At 36.0% G+C, this 22320-nt stretch overlaps 2 protein-coding genes across 2 annotated transcripts in view; both read left to right on the top strand.

Annotated features, from left to right (window-relative positions):
* Positions 1 to 1204: 1204 nt before the first annotated feature.
* On the top strand, positions 1205 to 4082 carry LOC144448198 (uncharacterized). The gene is made up of 4 exons (XM_078138352.1): positions 1205 to 1716; positions 2507 to 2657; positions 3428 to 3563; positions 3922 to 4082. Exons 1-4 carry the CDS (start codon positions 1205 to 1207, stop codon positions 4080 to 4082), a joined length of 960 nt encoding a protein of 319 aa, XP_077994478.1.
* Positions 4083 to 11177: 7095 nt separating this feature from the next.
* Positions 11178 to 22320, top strand: part of LOC144448197 (cytidine monophosphate-N-acetylneuraminic acid hydroxylase-like) — a 17575-nt gene continuing 6432 nt past the window's right edge. Inside the window, exons 1-10 of the mRNA XM_078138351.1 lie at positions 11178 to 11386; positions 14274 to 14365; positions 14792 to 14901; positions 15164 to 15354; positions 15783 to 15930; positions 17800 to 17881; positions 18168 to 18305; positions 18644 to 18779; positions 19540 to 19683; positions 21757 to 21804. Coding sequence (XP_077994477.1) covers positions 11178 to 11386; positions 14274 to 14365; positions 14792 to 14901; positions 15164 to 15354; positions 15783 to 15930; positions 17800 to 17881; positions 18168 to 18305; positions 18644 to 18779; positions 19540 to 19683; positions 21757 to 21804 — 1298 coding nt within the window. The remainder of the gene's footprint in view (positions 11387 to 14273; positions 14366 to 14791; positions 14902 to 15163; positions 15355 to 15782; positions 15931 to 17799; positions 17882 to 18167; positions 18306 to 18643; positions 18780 to 19539; positions 19684 to 21756; positions 21805 to 22320) is intronic.

Genomic DNA, 22320 nt, shown 5'->3' with positions numbered 1-22320 from the left:
ATAGCACACTGAAATAATTATTATGACAAACTTCTCCATTAAACGACGTTTTAAGCGAATTGTGTATCTTAAGTTACACCTCTACCCAAAATATGCAACAGCTTTAAAGGTCGTAGCCTCGCTTTCAAACACAAAACGTCTTTGCCCTGGAGGGACTGTATATTTTGTATGGCTTGAAACGAAATAATCGTTTAACAGCATCACTCAAATTGATATCGCCCCCCCCCCTATCCATTGTGGCATCCATGTCCTTCCCATGGCTCTTCCCTTGTCTATCCTTATTGATTTCCCAACAGGAAAGTGCCAACTCCCGTGATAAATCCAACCCTACCACCAGGCATCACACCACAACCGCTTTGCCATCATATCAACAACAAACCCCCAAGGTATGTATGTGGAATCTGTTTTCGCTTGTCCCATAATGCTTTACAAGGCTTAGCATTGTCCCAGAGTTCATGACAACAGTAAACTACATATTTTCAAAATACAATGTACATACACCCATGGCTAGTGGCAGTGTGTTCCGTATGTGTGCAAAAAAACCTGAATTTATGTAAACTTAATCATTTACCCCATGATGGTGCTCATTTGTGATGTGCTTCTTGTTTCGACCAATCATCTGTGTTGTATATTTTATACCAAAGATTCCATACTATGACTACAGGCTTGGTGTATGCAAGAATATATAAGACCAATGCTAACATCCGCATATGTGTCCATGGACAGGCTATGTATTAAATATTATAATCAGAATGTTTTGTGATATGCAAACGTTAAAGATAACGTAAACCAGCTCGAGTATTTTGCAATTGTAAACAAACTTATGAATCATAAAGTCGTATAGTTTTGCCGCTAGGGGCGCTGTTCAAAATTTGGACCTGAATCGTACGTATCACACTGGTTTAGCTATACATGATCGCTACTACGTATACTCTAATGATTAACTAATAGAGGGCGCTTTCGCTTTCCTTTGCTACAGATAGCAGCTTCGGCACTGACGCCGGCAATTATTAAACGGATAATGACATCTGCAGCTCAAAAGAACATTACTACTTGGGAAGAATTTGATGAAATGGCGAAAAGTTTCGGCAGTGAATCTACTGGAAACAAAAAAATATCATATGTCTTCCCAATTTTCCCTGAAAATTCCACAATTTTTAAACACTTACAGTACCATGGGTTTAAGGATACGGTGGCGTTTGCAATGAAATACAACAGAACTGTCGTCAAAGTTCCTTTTATTAGCGAAGATGATAACGGTCAGAAAATGACCACAGCTTGGAATAAAGTCTTCGACGAAGAAAAGTTCAACTCACTGTTGGCATCGTCATCAATAGAGACGTTTCAAAAAGCGTGTAAACAAACTGTAATTCAAGTAGCGTTCTGGTCAAACAAAAACTTGGATATGTATGAAAACACCCGACAACTTTATAAACAAGTGTTCGATATCGAACTACCCAACATCGATGGGTTACCTAAAAATGAGCGCGAAAGCTTAAGGAAAGTTAAACCGGAAGTGACTTGTGTTGCCTTTTACGACCCAGAAGGCTACGCAGATTTCGAATCACTTGAACAATTCTCCAAGAAGCTAGATGATAATCTTGTGACGTCACCAGTGATAAATCTAATGCTGGACACATTCACGAAGACAGTTAATAAAGTATGTGACAGTGACATGTACCTGGCGATGCATTGGAGAAACAAAACAGAACAGTGGTAAGAATTAATGTTAGTACTGTGATGAAAGGAGAGCAAATATTAAACTATTTTTATCCTAGCTGCTTCTATTAAATCAATTTATGTCCTTTGACTCATAAAACATCACTTACACAACACCTCCGCATCATACGACATTTCTGAAAATAAGAGAAATGAAATTATTCAAAAATTTCCACTGTTCTTATGAAAAGGTGGCGTATAATACTTCTCTCTGTACTACCAACATCGATATCCTGTGCGAATTTAGTTTCCTGTTTGGAACACGTTCCACATGTAAATGCTTGGTTGTCACTGGTTGTAACAATCCATACTTCACATTGTTTGTAACCGTACATAATCTACATTTAGTTATCCAAACCCGTACACTAGTGTTATTCTTCCAGCCAAACCCGTGCCGCAACTGAAATTCTAAAGTGAACATGCATGCTCAGCATGGATATCAAATTGCTTATTACAATGCAAACGTTTAGTAAGAAAAGAACAGGGCATGAGCTAGTGTACGATATTGCAGAGTACATCTTCTTGGTGTATCAATTAATAATGACATGTACTTCCATACAGTGCATTTAAACACCGACTCTTCTATTGCTTTACTCCTTTAAATTTCTCGCTATCCAACGTTGTTGAAAGAATTAAAACTCATTAATCAAATCAATAAAATAACTAAAGTCCTTTCTTCTCGATTTCGATGTAAAGTTGATCTTTTAGCATAATTACATAATTCAATAATTTACTGACACGAGTACAATTCAAAATAGATTAGTTTATGCTAATTTATTCATATTAGGTGCAATGAGAATGTTGAACATTCTGAAACATGTGAATCCGTTAAAGACAAGGTGACCGAAGTGACTGGTATGATAGCAACCACAGTGATGGATATTATGAGAGAATCCAAGACAAAGTGCCTTTATGTGGCTTACCCTACTGGCTCAGAGGTAAGTCTTCTTGAAATGTGTTGATACAATGTAGTGATTATTATTAAAGAATCAAACGTGAAAACCTTTGTGTGGCTTACCTCTATCTGAAACAGAAGACTTACAATCTTAATTAGTAGTAAACACATACCGCCTAGTGTCACTTTTATGAAGCAGATAACATCAAATGTTTGTACGTTTGTCATATTATGTTAAAATTTCTCATCTAATGGTTGATATATCTGATCATGTCACAGACAAGGATATCGTCCTTGTTTCCCATTATCATGGAATGGTTTGACATCTACCAACAGCTATAAAAACAAACAACCAAAAAGCAAAAAATAAAACAGACAAAAACAAACAAACAAACAACCCGAAATCATCACTACTACTACTACTACTACTACTACTACTACTACTACTACTACTACTACCACCACCACCACCACCACCGCCACCACTGACACCAACAACAGCAACGACAACAACAATAACCATAACAACAACAACAACAACAACAGAGATAACGACTTCAACAACAATAAAACCAGCTACATGTACTCTCTCTATGTCAATTTCCTACATGACAAACTATAAACATGTGAACTCGCACATCTGTTTGTCTTTATGTCCGCTTTGTCTATTGTCATAGTCCTTTTTTCCCTTTGTCTGTGATTGTTTTCATTGTGATGTATATTTAAATTATAAATAATAAAAAAGTATTAAAAAAAAAAATAAAAATAAAAATATGAACAGCGTCACAGTGTTCATCTCTTCTTTTATTATAGGAGGTTCTTCGATTCCTAAACGAACGAATACAAGCACGACGACGAATTATAACAGCAGATGATATAGCTGTACAGTATCCTGATGAGATGGCAGATATGGAAACACGGTTATTAGTAGAAGAACATATTTGTCTCGGTAAGTTTGGTATTTGAAAGTTCACATGAAACCTTGCATAATTTCAAGACATGTATAGGTTTGTATAAGCGTATGACTCGTTCTCTCGTTCTCTCTCTCTCTCCCTCTCTCTCTCTCTCTCTCTCTCTCTCTCTCTCTCTCTCTCTCTCTCTCCCCCTCTCTCCCTCCTCCCCCCCTCTCTCTCTCTCTCTCTCTCTCTCTCTCTCTCTCTCTCTCTCTCTCTCTCTCTCTCTCTCTCTCTCTCTCTCTCTCTCTCTCTCTCTCTCTCTCTCTCTCTCTCTCTCATTGTAACCGTATACTGATAGTTAGATAGTTAGATCACATTCCATGTCGCTTACAATTTCCCTTTTCTTTGAAGGTGCCGATAAATTCATTGGTTGGCCGAAGTCTATCTGGTCACGTTCAGTTATACAGCAACGTGAAGACGTCAGCAAAGAAAGTCTTTACTTTGATACACTTCCTAATTTAATGATCGTTACTCATGATTATCACCTTGTCTTTGATCTAGTATTTTCGTAGAATAGTTATCTCACTATTTGGGTACATTATACAAAAACAGAAACAGAAATACAATCACAGGTTTTAGTCAGGTTATACGCATATATATATATATATATATATATATATATATATATATATATATATATATATATATATATATATATGTGTGTGTGTGTGTGTGTGTGTGTGTGTGTGTGTGTGTGTGTGTGTGTGTGTGTGTGTGTGTGTGTGTGTTGGTGTTTGTGGTATGTATTCGTATATATACAGTAGTACATGGTGAAAGATATTTAGGTTTTGTGAGGTGGGTGCATTGGGTGGCCATGGGTGAATGGATATCCAATGATCACCTTCACTAACGATAAGTCTGACCATAGTAGCATACTTACTCTACCCACTGAAGGTAAAGTTGAAATAATGAATTTACTTCAGTATCTATTCTATCAAATTGAAAACAATTTGGAGACATTTTTTTCAATAAATGACATTGAGTAAATATAGCAGTTACTTTGATTAGTTTCATTAAATCACAATTTATTACAGTTTGATTTCTTGATGTTATTAAAAAATTACACCAAAGCGATCACTTCCAGGTGCAAAAATTATGTTACAAGAAGTTCAAAATGTTACGAAATGCTACCAAACTTGCTTCGCTATGTTTCATATCTTTTTCTATATTAAATCTCATATTAAATTCACTTCTTACCATAGTATGTAAAGGTATTTCACTTCCCAATACCCAATAATGATTATACTTTCACGTGGCTATGGGCTGTATTATCCGTCGGTTTTTATTTGTTAAGATTTGACGTCTGTCCGGAAATCCATACAGATAGCTAACACCTCTAAACGTGGTCCCATAGCGTGCAGTGTTTTTGGCAGGAAGAAACAGAGAAAACGGGAAAATCTGTATTATTCCAAGTCAAAGTAACTGTCAGCCTCATACAGACATGGCTAATTTTCAATCAAAACCAGTCGGCACTGGGTGGGTTCGAGCGGACACAGACTGCAGTGGTAACTGTATTTATATCTTGCTAACAAATAAACATACAGAGACAGATAATATTACTGACAAGGTGGGTGAAAACATAATCCTCGTCTAACCTTAATGGCGAATGTAATTATAAAGAATACTTTAGAAATTGGATCAAAAAGTTATTTTTACAAAAAAAATAAAAAATGTGTTTATTTCACGTTCATGTTGTCAATTATTTATTTTGTTGGGTTTGCTATAAATGAAAGAAACTCACTATAAATTATTAGTTTTATGATTATCTTACATATAACTTGTGAAGAATAAGCTATACATATAGTCTCAGGTAACTGAATGTTTGCATAACGTGTGTAATCAAAGTTTTTAGTTTATAGCCACCTAGTGCTAGATCCAAGAACATTTAGTTAGTGAATGTTTGCATAACGGATGAAATCAAAGTTCTTAGTTTTAAGGCAAGAGTGACAATTCAAGAGTCTGTGTAAATGAGACTAACATATACGTTGCATCAAAGGTCAATGAAAGTTGGCGCAAACAAAAATCAAGTCAGGTGATGAGTACATTCTATGCTCTGTAGTTATGGATATTCATCATTGGGTGTGCATCTACCATTTATACTAACTTCTTTTGTATGCAATGTAACAAATAGGCTTTGATTTCTTTGCCTACTACACACTCTACGACACATCTAAATGCGCATGCTCCATGTGAGCAGTGATTAAAATGGGTAATTCATGGTTGTCAAGAGAGATATCGTTTGAGCAGTTTGGAGTATTTATCATAGACGTGTTCAACAGAATGTGAACATATTCGAGTACTTACATCGTTGAATTAGCTTTTATAAAGAAAAGGTGAAATTTGCTATGAAAACCAACGTGTTCAACAGAATGTGAACATATTCAAGTACTTACATCGTTGAATTAGCATTTATAAAGAAAAGATGAAATTTGCTATGAAAACCAATATATATATGTTGCAAATAAAAACAGATGACGGATCCAAATGTGAATGTGAATCCAAACAAATATTCAGTCTATACCTTTGTCCTGGCCCGACCTGGCCTGGCATGTACCTATATATTATATTGAATGATGTTGTATTTGAAAGATGCACGAACTTTATACAAACCTGGCTAAATGATCCTGAGCACCTGAGCGCACCAGAGGGCACCCTAGACAAATGAGTAAATTCTTTGTAACATGAAAAACGACCAGAAACCTATAGAATATACTTGATGATATTGAAAGCTGAAAGGACTGTATAAATTAGATACACTTCACTGGTATCTTGTGTCGGTGGTGGAATTAATTACTGGAAATAGAGTTCACTCACATTCCACTGGAATGGATTTTTAACTCAAAGAAATAGGGCATGTTATCAAACATTTTCAGAATTATTACACACATGATAAAACTGTCACTTTATGTTGTAGACAAATACAATTAGTACAGTGATTATTTTCAGATGTTCACATCTATTCATAAAATTCACTTTATTGTATAATTATTTATCTGTACATGTATATGTATGGTTTGGTGTTTGGTCTTCATTTCAGTAAGAACAAAACTTAAATCATAATACTGTGTAATTTATCGTATCACAACTTTATTGTTTCCAGTGAGGCACGTGTAAGGGTGGCAAACAGGGTAATATTTTCATACATTTTCAACATAGAATATTGAACTGACAAGGGCTTGTATGTAATATATGCAATTATAACATGTACCTCCATATACTCCCAATGGTAAAAGAGATGTCTGTCTGTAGAAATAAACATGTACCTCCATATACTCCCAATGGTAAAAGAGATGTCTGTCTGTAGAAATAAACATGTACCTCCATATACTCCCAATGGTAAAAGAGATGTCTGTCTGTAGAAATAAACATGTACCTCCATATACACCCAATGGTAAAAGAGATGTCTGTCTGTAGAAATAAACATGTACCTCCATATACACCCAATGGTAAAAGAGATGTCTGTCTGTAGAAATAAACATGTACCTCCATATACACCCAATGGTAAAAGAGATGTCTGTCTGTAGAAATAAACATGTACCTCCATATACTCCCAATGGTAGATGAGAGGTCTGTCTGTACAAACAAAAATGTGCCTCCATATACACCCAATGGTAAAAGAGACGTCTTCCCACAGGGGCATGAAATTGGCCATATTTGTTTACAAATAGTTGTTTTTGTTTATTGTTTACATTCTTTCTTTCTTTCTTTACAAAAAAATGTTTTTTGTTTGTTTACTTTTTTTTCGCTCTTTGAAAATATCTTTTCCCTACAAGGTGCCATGTAATAAAGTGATGATTTGAAAATCGGGCGGACAAAAATTCACTACCCCCCCCCCCCCCATCTGTAAAACCAAAAAACAGCTAAGCCCTCTATCACTTAATTCTAAAACATGATGACTTCCCCCATATATAATATTCACATGACAGGTATTTTACCCATGTATTTGCCCTACAGTATGTACAGGAACAATGGGAAGTACAACTAACATTTTCAACAATTTTTTTCTGTCATTCCCACAACTTTTATGGTCCTCCTTTATGTCGGAACCCAAGGTGAACTCCTTGTCATTATCATTATAACGAAAATTGATGTTTGGATGTTGATGTCGAAGGTACATCTCTGTTTACAAATTCAGGGCCATTCTTTCCATAGCAAATTGTCGCTTCAAAATGAATTGTGGAATAACCCTATTGTCAGTGTGTAACCTTATCAAGTTCTTAATCCTGGTCTTGGTACCGAGTTGACCAGTGTTTGGCGTAGTGGGTAAAGAAAGATAACCAGAGTCGTATAGTATACTCTAAACACTAGATTCTTTATTGCTACATGTGGTACACTAAAAGTTACAAGCCAAGGATAATGAATAACCCAACCCCTAATTAATATTCATGTACCTGCTCATGAATAGTAAATTCAATGCAATGGAATAGGCAGGGCACGTGTCACACAGTGCAATGAGATAATTATATCAAACAACATTTCAGCCAAAGACAACGTCGAACACAATTAAAAGTGCGTACCTAGTTTAATAGTTTTTCAGGGCCACCAAATATTCCAAAAAGAGATCTGCCGTTTTATCAGTAAATGTTTTAATATAAGGAACAAGATGTAAATTAGATGGAGCGCATCTTCGGAGTCACTGCGCGGGGTGTTGGTCACCGAAAACACTCGTCGTGAAGACTGCCTGTATACAGTTTGTATTACTCATAGGTAATCAAGTTAAATATACTTTTTGTTATGCGGCGAATAAGATTCGTTACATTCATCCTTTTATAACGTTCACTGTCCTCTTCACCCAACTAAAAATAGTGCCACGATATTGAAGCACAACCGTATAGTTTACGTTATTTAAAAAAAATAAAAAGTGTTTGTCCACATGTCAATCCATTCCCAATGTTACCTTCCCAATATTCATCACCATTGCCATAGACTTGAACTTGTTGCCTGGCATGTTTATGCATTTTTGGAATGTGCCTATTCAGACAACTCGGTTGTTATCTCCTTCATATCAAATCGACATTTGGCTGTTGGCATGGACGTGGTGTTGTTTATAGGCACAGACATGTTCATTTTTTGAATGTTTATCCACTTGCCTATCCATCCTTGTTACTGTTAATTATCTTTTCCATATGCATAATCACTTGGTATGATTGTGGCCTTGTTGCTGGGCGCCTAGCATATTGCATTATTTTTTGAATGGTTATTAACTTCCCTACCTAATATTGTTATTTTTACAAAATATACTGTCATTTGGCTATTACTAGGCGTATGGTCACGGTTGCTAGGGACAATTATGTCAATATGTTTTGTAAAACATTTGCAGAATAACGCCTCTTGAAACATGCCTAGCAAATTTCATCCACATTGATCCAGTAGTTCTGGATACAAAATTAACATTGTAAGACTAATCTGCACACCACTGATGTTATCGTTCTCAGTTATTCTTTATCTACTCATTCTCAGAAATATCCCGCCAAATGTCAGCCAAAGTTTTTAAGCAGTTTTGGAATTAAAGAGTTTTGACAAAAAAAATCACATCTTTTAAACCAAATTTGCATACCCTGGTTGGATCACCATGTCATGAACAATTCTTTATCTACACATCACTAATGATATTCCTATCAAATTTCAGATGAATATGTTCATTGGGTTTTTTTTTACTTTAATTTTTTGACGACAGACATCACATGTACAGCAACCATTTTCATTTGAACAAAGTAAAATTCCTATCAAGAAAAAAGAGTCCATTTCACCAGGTATTTTTGCCCAGTGATTAGGCAAAAACAATTGTTTCTGGTCAGGACAGTTTGTCAAAAATGTCAAAAATTGTCAAAAAATACACCTGTCACTCAGTCTACTATTAATGGCAGTTACTATTCGTTTTATTTAGTACTTTAGAGCAAGTGTGTATGTGGGGCAGATGTCATTTGTTGTCTTCACTGAAGTAGGGAGGGTTATTTTTGTGCTTACCCACTGGTCAGCAGACTGCGTGGCCTGGACAAAAATGAAAAAAAACCCACTGACACTAATTTAAATCGATGCGCGCGCTGACCAGAAACAATTCTTTTTTTGGCCTTATATAACCATTATATAAAAATGTCCCCTAATATCACATATACAAACCCTAAATAGTTTAGAAATATTCTACCAATTATTAAGGCAGTCGGCCAGACGGTTTTTTTGACTTTATGCCCCCCCCCCTCACACACACACACACACACACACACACTCACTCACTCACTCACTCACTCACTCACTCACTCACTCACTCACTCACTCTGGTAAAAAACACCCACGCATTCACTAACAATTGATAGACCAAGTCACTCCCTTGACCTCATTTTACCACTTCAAAATAGTTCAACTAACATTAATAAATAACGAACAGGACTTCTGCAATATGTGAACAGGGGTGTTGAATATATATATTTCTATTTTAAAACTACAGATACTGTGTAAGTTTTCTGTATACTTTTAAGGCTTACACTACTTTGCGAATGAGGTTAACTCTCTCTCTCTCTCTCTCTCTCTCTCTCTCTCTCTCTCTCTCTCTCTCTCTCTCTCTCTCTCTCTCTCTCTCTCTCTCTCTCTCTCTCTCTCTCTCTCTCTCTCTCTCTCATCAGCCCATGTACTCTAGATCGCTATACTACTATATACACAACAGCTTTGGCATGTTTGAGCCCTACGTGGTCGCCTTGATAAATATGTTTACTGATGGCAAAAGGTTTACAATATAATCGGGATTTACATCAGCCATGTCCGGGACAAATCACACGTGACTTGAGGTGATAACACTTTAAGGTCAGCATGCATGAGTAAATACAAATAGGTCACTTAAGGTCACTAAATTGACATGACATGTTAACAAATATTTCATTTAGCTCTGTGTGACCATTGTTGTGATGTACCTCTCCACTACAAACCTTTAGTTCTAATAATACGTAAATAAGCCCTATATGTATTTTTAGTATTACATTACATTTACACCATACATTTGTGTACTAGTATATTCATTTAGATATAATATCGCAGCTAAAAATCTTTACTCCATGAACTTTTCTGCCAGCCAGGTGCATATTCATGTCATCTTCAAAATGTCCACACAATGTTTACTTTGCAACACCAATGTCAACATACGAATGATGAATTACATGAATTTGACTTCGTCTCGGTACGATATCCTGTAATGACATAAAATAAAAAAACACCATCACCCAACTTTCATTTCGATAATTTACTTGCGTAAAGATATCACTAATTTGAGACCATGGCACCAAACCACTTTTCACTATTGATTACTAGTCAAAATTTTGCATATTTTAAATTTTCCTGTCTATCTGGGGAGGTGATATAACATGTTGACGTCAAGGATATGTTCACGATCCGGTGCTTTTACTAATTAGGGAAAATCACTAAATTAAAATGGAAGATTTTTGTTATGAATGTCATTTTTGACCCTAAATTTGCATACTAGTGTCAGCCCACCTTAACTTCAATAGCTAATCCAGCCGACCCTAATCTGAACAAAAGTGCTAACAAAGGTAACAACAATAAGTTGCTATATCTTTCAGTGTTTTTACTTATTATGAGCAGGTAAACAAAGTAATATCATGGAACAGCAGACCATCACCGTTTTGACACTCACTGGGGAAGAAAGCAAACAGTTGAAAACAGGCGTTAATATCGTTGACAAATCAGAAAAGGAGCGGTTTATTATATTCAAAGATGGAGGCGACAGTGATTCCTACAAAGCATGTCGTAATATATGCAAACATCAAGGTGGAACATTTGTGAAAGATATTGAAGACTTGGATTCGAGGTAAGTTTGATAGCAAGTTTGATAGCCTTCAGTGTGATTACAACTTGAAGGATAGGGAAAATCAAACACAGTCTCTTGCGTAAAATATGACGCCTCCCCGGTTTCTTCAAAGTTTCAATTTCCTTTCGCGAAAATATGACCCTTCCCGCTGATCAGATATTTCAAAAACATGGTTTAAATTTTGTCAGACGTCAAAACGGAAATACTGTAAATATTGTTTAATTTTTTAAAAATCGAAATTTGATCAATATTGACCAGTACACGTGTGACAAGCATAATTGCCTTCGACTACACGTGGCCATGTACTGGCGTACGTGCAAATGGGATTTTGTTTTGGGCTGTTGACCTACCTTAAATTTGTACCACCGTGGAATAACTGCAAGTACGAAAGATGAAATCGCAGCTCTACAAATAACGACTGAGTCAGAGTGTTTTGTTATTATTAGAAATACAGATTACAGTAACGGAAACGAGGCAAACAATAAAACACAGCAGACAAGGAATATAGGTGTTGGTACAACTTCGTCGTTGACCGCCATATTGCTGTGTACATGTATATGCTATCATTAATCATTGATATATTAGTGTGTATACAGTCTGATAGCGTGTCCCAAAATGCATACTTCTGTATGGTAACTTCATCTAAGAATGGAATGTGAGATAAACCTGTCATCTATATATATAGGACATGGCATTATCATTTTCCAATGTCAAAACCGTACAATTATGTTGTCGTCAACACAAAGGAATGTACATTGTATATATATTGTATTTATGACGAGGCCGTGATAGCAGTGTGAACAATTACATGTATTAAGATCATTCTGTCATATACAGTTAGATACTGAAAAAGGACAAGTGATTTGTTCAAAACACTTGTCTGTTTTTCAATCAAAAGTGGAAGAAGAGAACTTGTGTATGAATCATAGTGCGTCCATGATGAACATACATTGTATTATAATTACAAAAAAGAAGACGACGACGACGACAACATCACTGCCGGTCATAATGACTGTAAATGCTACCACAGTGTCACGGTTAACGGCTGGTCACATATTTTGTTAAACAACGAACATGTTTTTTTTTTGTGTGTGTGTGTGTGTGTGTGTGTGTGTGTGTGTGTGTGTGTGTGTGTGTGTGTGTGTGTGTGTGTGTGTGTGTGTGTGTGTGTGAATGGGAGTATTTAGTGACGTTGATACGTCATATAACTGTAAGTTTCTGTTTTCTCAGCGTTACTGTGCAATATTCTGGAATATAATGTTGTAAGCAATACAGTCTTACTAACGGGGCTAAGGTTGAGTATGATCGAATGCGGTTGTGGGGACTTGGGTGTTAGTACAATAATGATATCTCCTGCAATGAATGACACCAAACTCTTTTAGATATAGACGAACTGATGGTATACTTTTACTCATCAATATCAATCAGAATTTATACAAAATAAGTGCTCAGTATAGAAAAGAAAATATTATCAGATCCATTCCTAAAAATAAAACAATATTGCAACAATTAGTTTCTAAATTGATTAGGGTTGTCGGTGGTCGAGCGGTTAGCTCGAACGCCTCTTACCTCTGCAGCCTGGCTTCGAACCCGCCAGTTGGGTTTGATTAACTTAACCACGCTGTAACTAAGAAGAGTGTCGTTCAGTTTGACGCTACCGAACAACGCAGGTTTTCCCAGTTTCCTCCTGCATTAACACTGAACTTTCCTCCTGTTATTGGGCAATGCCTGTTGGATGGTTAATAAATAAATTTCTCGACTCTTATCAATCAGGCATGGATAATGTATTTCGCTTGAATCATACTAAATATATAGAACGTAAGGCTCGTTCACAGAAATAAGCAAGTAGAGATATGTTATAACACTATATGAAATATCACATTAATTAACTGTATTAAATATCACATTAAATATAAGTAGTTAAATGTCACCAATCTACAATGGACCGGAAGAAAATAAAGAAATAAAATAAAGTTGGCGTCAACAAGATGGCTGCCACTATTCTTGAATGAAGCCCGAGTACTAGTATACAGTACAACAACAACTTCGTTCAACAACTTCTACAAGGGGCGAGAACGCATTGTAGTTACACAAAACTTTAGAAAGACGACATAGATTCTTACAATAACAGGCTAGATTTAAACAAAATTATAGATGAAGTTCAGAAGTACTAGTTCAAGTAAATGCCATGACGAGGAGAATAATTCACCGAATAGTTCACGTTACGGACAAAACACTAAATCATCTGTGGTAAATCATTCACAATATCGGGTCGGTAGTGCCGTGTGTTGGCAGACAAGTTAGTTGAAACCCGGTGGGAGGGAGAGGGCACATAAGAACAGCTAAACACCCTCCCCACAATTTGTTTTGGGTGTTGATTCTATTAATTGGTCTGAAACAACAATAATTAAAGAAAAAACAAAAATCTCTCCGTTGGCTGCACCTGTTACTACCCGCACTGCCAATGACGTCGGATATTCGTGAACTCCCTGTGTTGGCGGAGCTCCGAGACCGCTCAAACCAAACTCGTTTGACCGTCCCAATACAACGGCAACGTCCAAAACGGCAGCTCGACCCACACAGTAGAGTGGGCATTTAATTTATTGATTGCTTGATCGATTCGGCAAATTCTGGAAATTTTATTTATTTTTTTTTACTTCAATTTGATTTTTCATAATCAATTTTTTATTTTTGAACAGTTTATGGCGGCTAATTAATCATGTGTATATAATATAATATAATATAATATAATATAATATAATATAATATAATATAATATAATTATACTAACAGACTGCACAGTGTCAATGTTTTGAGGGATCTTGTGTGTCTATTTACGTCATAAGACTATCTATATTCATCATGTTTGTTTTACACACACCTGTAGTACCTTAAGATGTACAAAGCATGGATGGAAACTTGACTGTTCCAATATGAGATACGTCAACCCTCCAGATAGCTTTAAGCAAGAAGAACTTGGTAAGTGAAAATAAACGGATATTTACACTATCTTTGCAAAGTGAACGAACAACATTTTGAACTTGAAATCGTTAGCAGTATTAAACCTCAGTTTATAGCCTCAACTTGAATTATCTGTTACATATCATATTAGAGATAAGCGTACCCGCAAGTACATCCCTGCTAAACATTTTACAGAAATCTGCAAATATAATGCATAGCCTGTCTGCTATCACACTCTAGCAGTGATTATTTGCTTAATTCGCATAACTAAATTAACACATTAGTCAGCTGTAATATACATCATGTCGTCTAATTCAAACGCTATAGTCTCTTTGCTTTGGTAGTAAAACGATTCATGTTTATTTCAAATAAAATGTTATTTGTATATGACAATGAGATATAATATGATACAACGATGTATTTTTCTCCCTTAAAATGTAACAGTTGTAGAGGAAGATAACGACGGATGCCTACATCTTGTCGAACTTTGTCCGCCACAACCATGGCAACATAATGCCAGAGAAAAGCAACCAATCAAAGCAGGCGAAGTTGTGGTAAGTTACATGTGTCATTGTATAATTTGTTGACGAATTGTTGACCTTTGCATCAGCTCCATATCGTCACAAACGTGAAGTCTGGCAAGTACTATACGTTCTTTAATGAAAGAAAAAAACAAAAAACAAACAAAAAAAAACGATTTACGTTTTTACTGAGAAACACTTTCGCGATATTAAACCGACCAACAATATGAAATGCAATGTAATCTGTTGAGATTAAATAACGCTGCAATCGAATATATCTTAATTTTTCTCTTAGCTGACATATTTTACCCATGCATGTATGGAAATGAAATTTGGTGATGTAACAATGTTTACCGACCCTTGGTTAACTGGGCCATCATTTGCACGTGGTTGGTGGTTGTATCACGAACCTCCTTCTGATTGGCTAGAACGTCTGGCGAAGGCAGATCTAATTTACATAAGTCATCTACATTCAGATCACCTTAGGTAGGTAAACAATAATAATTCTCGACTTCAAGCAGCTGTACCATATGTATGTTATATAATATACAGGAATTAATCCCTCCCTCCCTCCCCACCCATCCATCCACTCTACCTACCTACCTACCAATAACTAAACCAACATACCTGTCTATGTCTACCTGGATGCCCGCGTTCCACTCTATTCTCAATTTATATACTGTATACTGTGCTGTATAGGTGTTCTCATGGTCTTACAAGTTTTGAATATTAGAAATGGGACGATTATATTATATATAACTAAACGCTTGTAAATATATTATACTAGATATATGTATTTAATCTTAACAAATAGTATTCCGGTAATATGCTAGAGTTCGTTATATTACGTGTATCGTTTCAATCAGGTAACCATCAATATCATTGTCTGTATCTGTATTGACTACCTCTATCAGCTACCCGACATTGGAAATTCTACAAACCAGAAATCCAGATATACCTATCTACGTTGGAAATACGAAAACACCAGTTTTCTGTAAGATGGAACAGAACAATGTCAAAATGAATAACATCAATGTCCTGAAATTTGGTGTGTGGCAAGAGGTAAAAATGATGCAGAATAATTTTCCCAACACATAGATCATATTTAGTTGAGAGAAGTCCCTTAGTAACTGAAGTATCTAGATGTATGGCTGGCAAATAAACCATCTCAGATGGTGTTACAGGATATACTTCATATTGTTGACTAAAGTTGTGAAATTGCGTTTAATATTAGTACCAATACAGCTAATGTATACTATAAATACCATGCCTTGTTATTGACACACTCTGGTTAACTGCATGTGTAGCTCCTGACAATCCGAGACATTGACACTATAACTCTGGTTAACTGCTGATACCCACAGACAATCTAAGACATTGACACTATAACTCTGGTTAACTGCTGATACCCACAGACAATCTAAGACATTGACACTATAACTCTGGTAAACTACTGATACCCACAGACAATCTAAGACATTGACACTATAACTCTGGTAAACTGCTGATACCCACAGACAATCTAAGACATTGACACTATAACTCTAGTAAACTGCTGATACCCACAGACAATCTAAGACATTGACACTATAACTCTGGTAAACTGCTGATACCCACAGACAATCTAAGACATTGACACTATAACTCTAGTAAACTGCTGATACCCCAGACAATCTAAGACATTGACACTATAACTCTGGTAAACTGCTGACACCCCAGACAATCTAAGACATTGACACTATAACTCTGGTAAACTGCTGATACCCACAGACAATCTAAGACATTGACACTATAACTCTGGTTAACTGCTGATACCCACAGACAATCTAAGACATCGACACTATAACTCTGGTAAACTGCTGATACCCACAGACAATCTAAGACATTGACACTATAACTCTGGTAAACTACTGATACCCACAGACAATCTAAGACATTGACACTATAACTCTGGTAAACTACTGATACCCACAGCCAATCTAAGACATCGACACTATAACTCTGGTAAACTACTGATACCCACAGACAATCTAAAACATCGACACTATAACTCTGGTAAACTACTGATACCCACAGACAATCTAAGACATCGACACTATAACTCTGGTAAACTACTGATACCCACAGACAATCTAAGACATCGACACTATAACTCTGGTAAACTACTGATACCCACAGACAATCTAAGACATTGACACTATAACTCTGGTAAACTACTGATACCCACAGACAATCTAAGACATTGACACTATAACTCTGGTAAACTACTGATACCCACAGACAATCTAAGACATCGACACTATAACTCTAGTAAACTACTGATACCCACAGACAATCTAAGACATTGACACTATAACTCTGGTAAACTACTGACACCCCAGACAATCTAAGACATTGACACTATAACTCTAGTAAACTGCTGACACCCCAGACAATCTAAGACATTGATACTATAACTCTAGTAAACTGCTGATACCCCAGACAATCTAAGACATTGACACTATAACTCTGGTAAACTGCTGATACCCCAGACAATCTAAGACATTGACACTATAACTCTAGTAAACTGCTGATACCCACAGACAATCTAAGACATTGACACTATAACTCTGGTAAACTGCTTATACCACAGACAATCTAAGACATTGACACTATAACTCTAGTAAACTGCTGATACCCCAGACAATCTAAGACATTGACACTATAACTCTGGTAAACTGCTGATACCCACAGACAATCTAAGACATTGACACTATAACTCTGGTAAACTGCTGATACCCACAGACAATCTAAGACATTGACACTATAACTCTGGTAAACTGCTGATACCCACAGACAATCTAAGACATTGACACTATAAACAAGTGCAGTATTTCATCAGCTTGTATAAATTCTTAGTTTTGATTTAGATGCAAAATTGATATTTTTTAGATCAACTCGGATCTTCGTATAATGATTCTAATGGACGGTGTACATCCAGAACTTGACACTTGTCTGATTATTGATTATAAAGGTAAGTATGTTAGCAGCCCGATGAAATGTTTACACATACACATACACACACGCATGCGCACACACACATGCACGCACACACACACACACAACCTTATAGTATACATTCAAAGTTGGTTGTCAATGCTATTTACAAGATGTACATGTGTATACTTGATAAATACATAGATATTGTTGAAAGTCACACACAAATTTTGTCTACAGCACATACAGGACCATTTCCACTTCAGATATTAGTTATTCCAAGGAATCATTTAGATATTAAACTGTTTCTGTTAACTTTACAGGGCATCTCATTTTGGACACGGTCGACTGTACGAACCCAAATGGCGGAAAATTACCTCAGAATGTTGACGTCATGCTGTCTGACTTCGCTGGAGGTGCTTCTGGATTCCCAATGACATTTCATGGTGGTCGATATACAGGTGAATAGTTCAATTAAATGTATGATTGAGATCTTTTCGCTGTGTACTTATTTTAACTCTGACAGCACAGTAGAAGGAGTGTGTAGAAATTACAAGAAATAGGCGGAATCAATGTTTTGTGAACAAGTATATACAAAGAAACTTTTAATAAAATCGTAGATCGACAACTATTACGAATTTATATTCAACTTTTCTATTTTAGTAGTGGAAATTTGGTGTGTATTCCAAACAATAAAGGAACTATATAAGCTTAGTGTCCGTGAATACGTTTATCATAAAATGTCCTGTCTAACTTTTATTTTGTTTTGTTTTGTTTTGTTTGTTGGTTCATTTTTCAGAGGAATGGAAGGCAAATTTTATAAAACGTGAACGACTAAAACTCCTGTATTATAAGACACAGATTGTACGTCAAGTTAACCCTATAGTATATTGTCCCTTCGCTGGCTACTTTGTCGAAGCTCACCCATCTGATAAGTAAGTTAACCCTATAGTACATTGTCCCTTCGCTGGCTACTTTGTCGAAGCCCACCCATCTGATAAGTAAGTTAACCCTCCAAGTGTATTGTTCCTACTCTGGCTACTTTGTTGAAGCTCACCCATCTGATAAGTACTTTAACCCTATAGTATATTGTCCCTTCGCTGGCTACTTTGTCCAATCTCGCCCATCTGAAAGTAAGTTAACCCTATCGTAAAGGGAACTATCAGGATAGCAAAATATCACCTGTACTCTGTACGTTTCTTTACAAGAAACCATCTCAAAATAGTTTCATAGAAAGTGTTAAGAATGTTATTGTCATGGAAAACACCATCGCTCGGAATAATAATAATAATAATGGTGGCAAAGAAGAACACTTTATTGCTAAATGGAAGCCACTCCTTAACTTAACAAATATGGAATGACTTGAACAAACATTGAATGACTTGTACTCTGACTGCACTCTGGACTGTTTTGTTTTCATCTCTAAATGTTTCTGTTGTTATATCAAGTTTGTTTAGCTTTACATTCTTTCCCTTGGTTGACTTTGTAATTGTTCTTTCTTTTTGGTTATGAATTTAAAAAAAAAATTAAAAAAAAAAGGGAACTTACTTTTCAGCGATTCTCTGTAAGATATCTAACTTTCTTTTAGGAAATAATTGTCGATTGATAAGAATGGTGTATCTGATATATTGACCTCCTTTATTTTTTGATTTCATCACTTTCATCTCACTAACTTAGTATTAACTAATATTAAAGGTACATAAGGGAGACCAATACGAAGAATGACCCAACAGACCTGAATAAACTCATTAATAAATTTTCACCAAATATCAGAACATGGACACCGAAACCAGGAGCTAGATTGGATCTGGGAATTCTACTAAAGGACCGAAACGATGGGTAAGTTGTTTTGGTGGACTGAGATGTAGGGGACTCGAGTAATCACTTACAGGAGCATATCTGAGTTGCTTGTAGTTGGGTTCATAGGTTTGTTATTTTAACTTATATGTACTTAATTTCATTTTATTTCCCAATGTTTTTAATTTTTTAACTGTAATTGTTCAGCGCTTTTGAATATTTGTTTTAAAATATATGTCAATGTCCTAGCACTGTTATCATCTATAGAGGTGATCACAAAGTCTATATGTCTATCTAAATGACAGTGTCATAGCACTGTTATCATCTATAGAGGTGATCACAAAGTCTATATGTCTATCTAAATGACAGTGTCATAGCACTGTTATCATCTATAGAGGTGATCACAAAGTCTATATGTCTATCTAAATGACAGTGTCATAGCACTGTTATCATCTATAGAGGTGATCACAAAGTCTACATGTCTATCTAAATGTCAGTGTCATAGCACTGTTATCATCTATAGAGGTGATCACAAAGTCTACATGTCTATCTAAATGTCAGTGTCCTAGCACTGTTATCATCTATAGAGGTGATCACAAAGTCTACATGTCTATCTAAATGTCAGTGTCATAGCACTGTTATCATCTATAGAGGTGATCACAAAGTCTATATGTCGATCTAAATGACAGTGTCATAGCACTGGTATCATCTATAGAGGTGATCACAAAGTCTATATGTCGATCTAAATGACAGTGTCATAGCACTGGTATCATCTATAGAGGTGATCGCAAAGTATATATGTCTATCTAAATGTCAGTGTCATAGCACTGTTATCATCTATAGAGGTGATCGCAAAGTCTATATGTCGATCTAAATGACAGTGTCCTAGCACTGTTATCATCTATAGAGGTGATCACAAAGTCTATATGTCTATCTAAATGACAGTATCATAGCACTGTTATCATCTATAGAGGTGACCACAAAGTCTACATGTCTATCTAAATGACAGTGTCATAGCACTGTTATCATCTATAGAGGTGATCACAAAGTCTATATGTCTATCTAAATGACAGTGTCATAGCACTGTTATCATCTAAAGAGGTGATCACAAATTCTACATGTCTATCTAAATGACAGTGTCATAGCACTGTTATCATCTATAGAGGTGATCACAAAGTCTATATGTCTATCTAAATGTCAGTGTCCTAGCACTGTTATCATCTAAAGAGGTGATCACAAATTCTACATGTCTATCTAAATGACAGTGTCATAGCACTGTTATCATCTATAGAGGTGATCACAAAGTCTATATGTCTATCTAAATGACAGTGTCATAGCACTGTTATCATCTATAGAGGTGATCACAAAGTCTATGTGTCTATCTAAATGACAGTGTCATAGCACTGGTATCATCTATAGAGGTGATCACAAAGTCTACATGTCTATCTAAATGACAGTGTCATAGCACTGTTATCATCTATAGAGGTGATCACAAAGTCTATGTGTCTATCTAAATGACAGTGTCATAGCACTGGTATCATCTATAGAGGTGATCACAAATTCTACATGTCTATCTAAATGACAGTGTCATAGCACTGTCATCATCTATAGAGGTGATCACAAAGTCTACATGTCGATCTATATGACAGTGTCATTGCACTGTTATCATCTATAGAGGTGATCACAAAGTCTACATGTCTATCTAAATGTCAGTGTCCTAGCACTGTTATCATCTAAAGAGGTGATCACAAAGTCTACATGTCTATCTAAATGACAGTGTCATAGCACTGTTATCATCTATAGAGGTGATCACAAAGTCTATATGTCTATCTAAATGTCAGTGTCCTAGCACTGTTATCATCTATAGAGGTGATCACAAAGTCTACATGTCTATCTAAATGACAGTGTCCTAGCACTGTTATCATCTATAGAGGTGATCACAAAGTCTACATGTCTATCTAAATGTCAGTGTCCTAGCACTGTTATCATCTATAGAGGTGATCACAAATTCTCCATTGTTAATCATAACATAACCAAACATACTTTTCGTCTGTTCTTTATTTGTAACAACAGTGTTTCAACAAACCTAAGGTGTACACATTTTTTTATATTCAGTTCTGCCATTCAAGATCCACCGATTGGAACAAAAATTCTCAAAGACAGGTAATGATCTAATTCCATAAGAAAAGTTTATTATTTACAAACTGGTAATGAGTTATAGCTAGTAGAGTGTGATGTTCAATCCAACATAATTACACCTCAAGTATTAGGATTTGTTAAAACAATGCAATCAACACAAGTGTTTGAAATAAGTAGAGAGAAGTAAGCCTATTCATTGTTTTGAAATTGGAGATTTGCTAAAGATTGTCAAAATAAGTGTGGTTGAGTACTACTATACTACAGGCATGGCGAAACGTTTGTCTATGTGTGCTTGTGGATATGTGTAAACTGTCTACAATATACAAAAGAATCCCTCAGACTATGATGAGACTTAATGGGCATGTTAATGTTGGTGTCCAATTGTTGATGTTACACAACCCCTTGGCTCTAACGTGGCCTTGTGTTACACAACCCCTTGGCTCTAACCTAGCCTTGTGTTACATAACCCATTGGCTCTAACCTGCCCTTGTGTTACAGAACCCCTTGGCTCTAACCTGGCCTTGTGTTACATAACCCCTT

The sequence above is a fragment of the Glandiceps talaboti genome, chromosome 17, assembly GCF_964340395.1.
Source record: "Glandiceps talaboti chromosome 17, keGlaTala1.1, whole genome shotgun sequence".
NCBI lineage: Eukaryota > Metazoa > Hemichordata > Enteropneusta > Spengelidae > Glandiceps > Glandiceps talaboti.
This window is presented reverse-complemented; position numbering and strand designations above follow the sequence as displayed.

Excerpts from the sequence above, each read along its gene's own strand:
- LOC144448198 (XM_078138352.1), top strand. The coding sequence starts at position 1,205 with ATGAAATACAACAGAACTGTCGTCAAAGTTCCTTTTATTAGCGAAGAT. Across the intron at positions 2,658-3,427 it reads CTTACCCTACTGGCTCAGAG|GAGGTTCTTCGATTCCTAAA; the intron begins GTAAGTCTTCTT and ends CTTTTATTATAG. Across the intron at positions 3,564-3,921 it reads AGAAGAACATATTTGTCTCG|GTGCCGATAAATTCATTGGT; the intron begins GTAAGTTTGGTA and ends TTTTCTTTGAAG.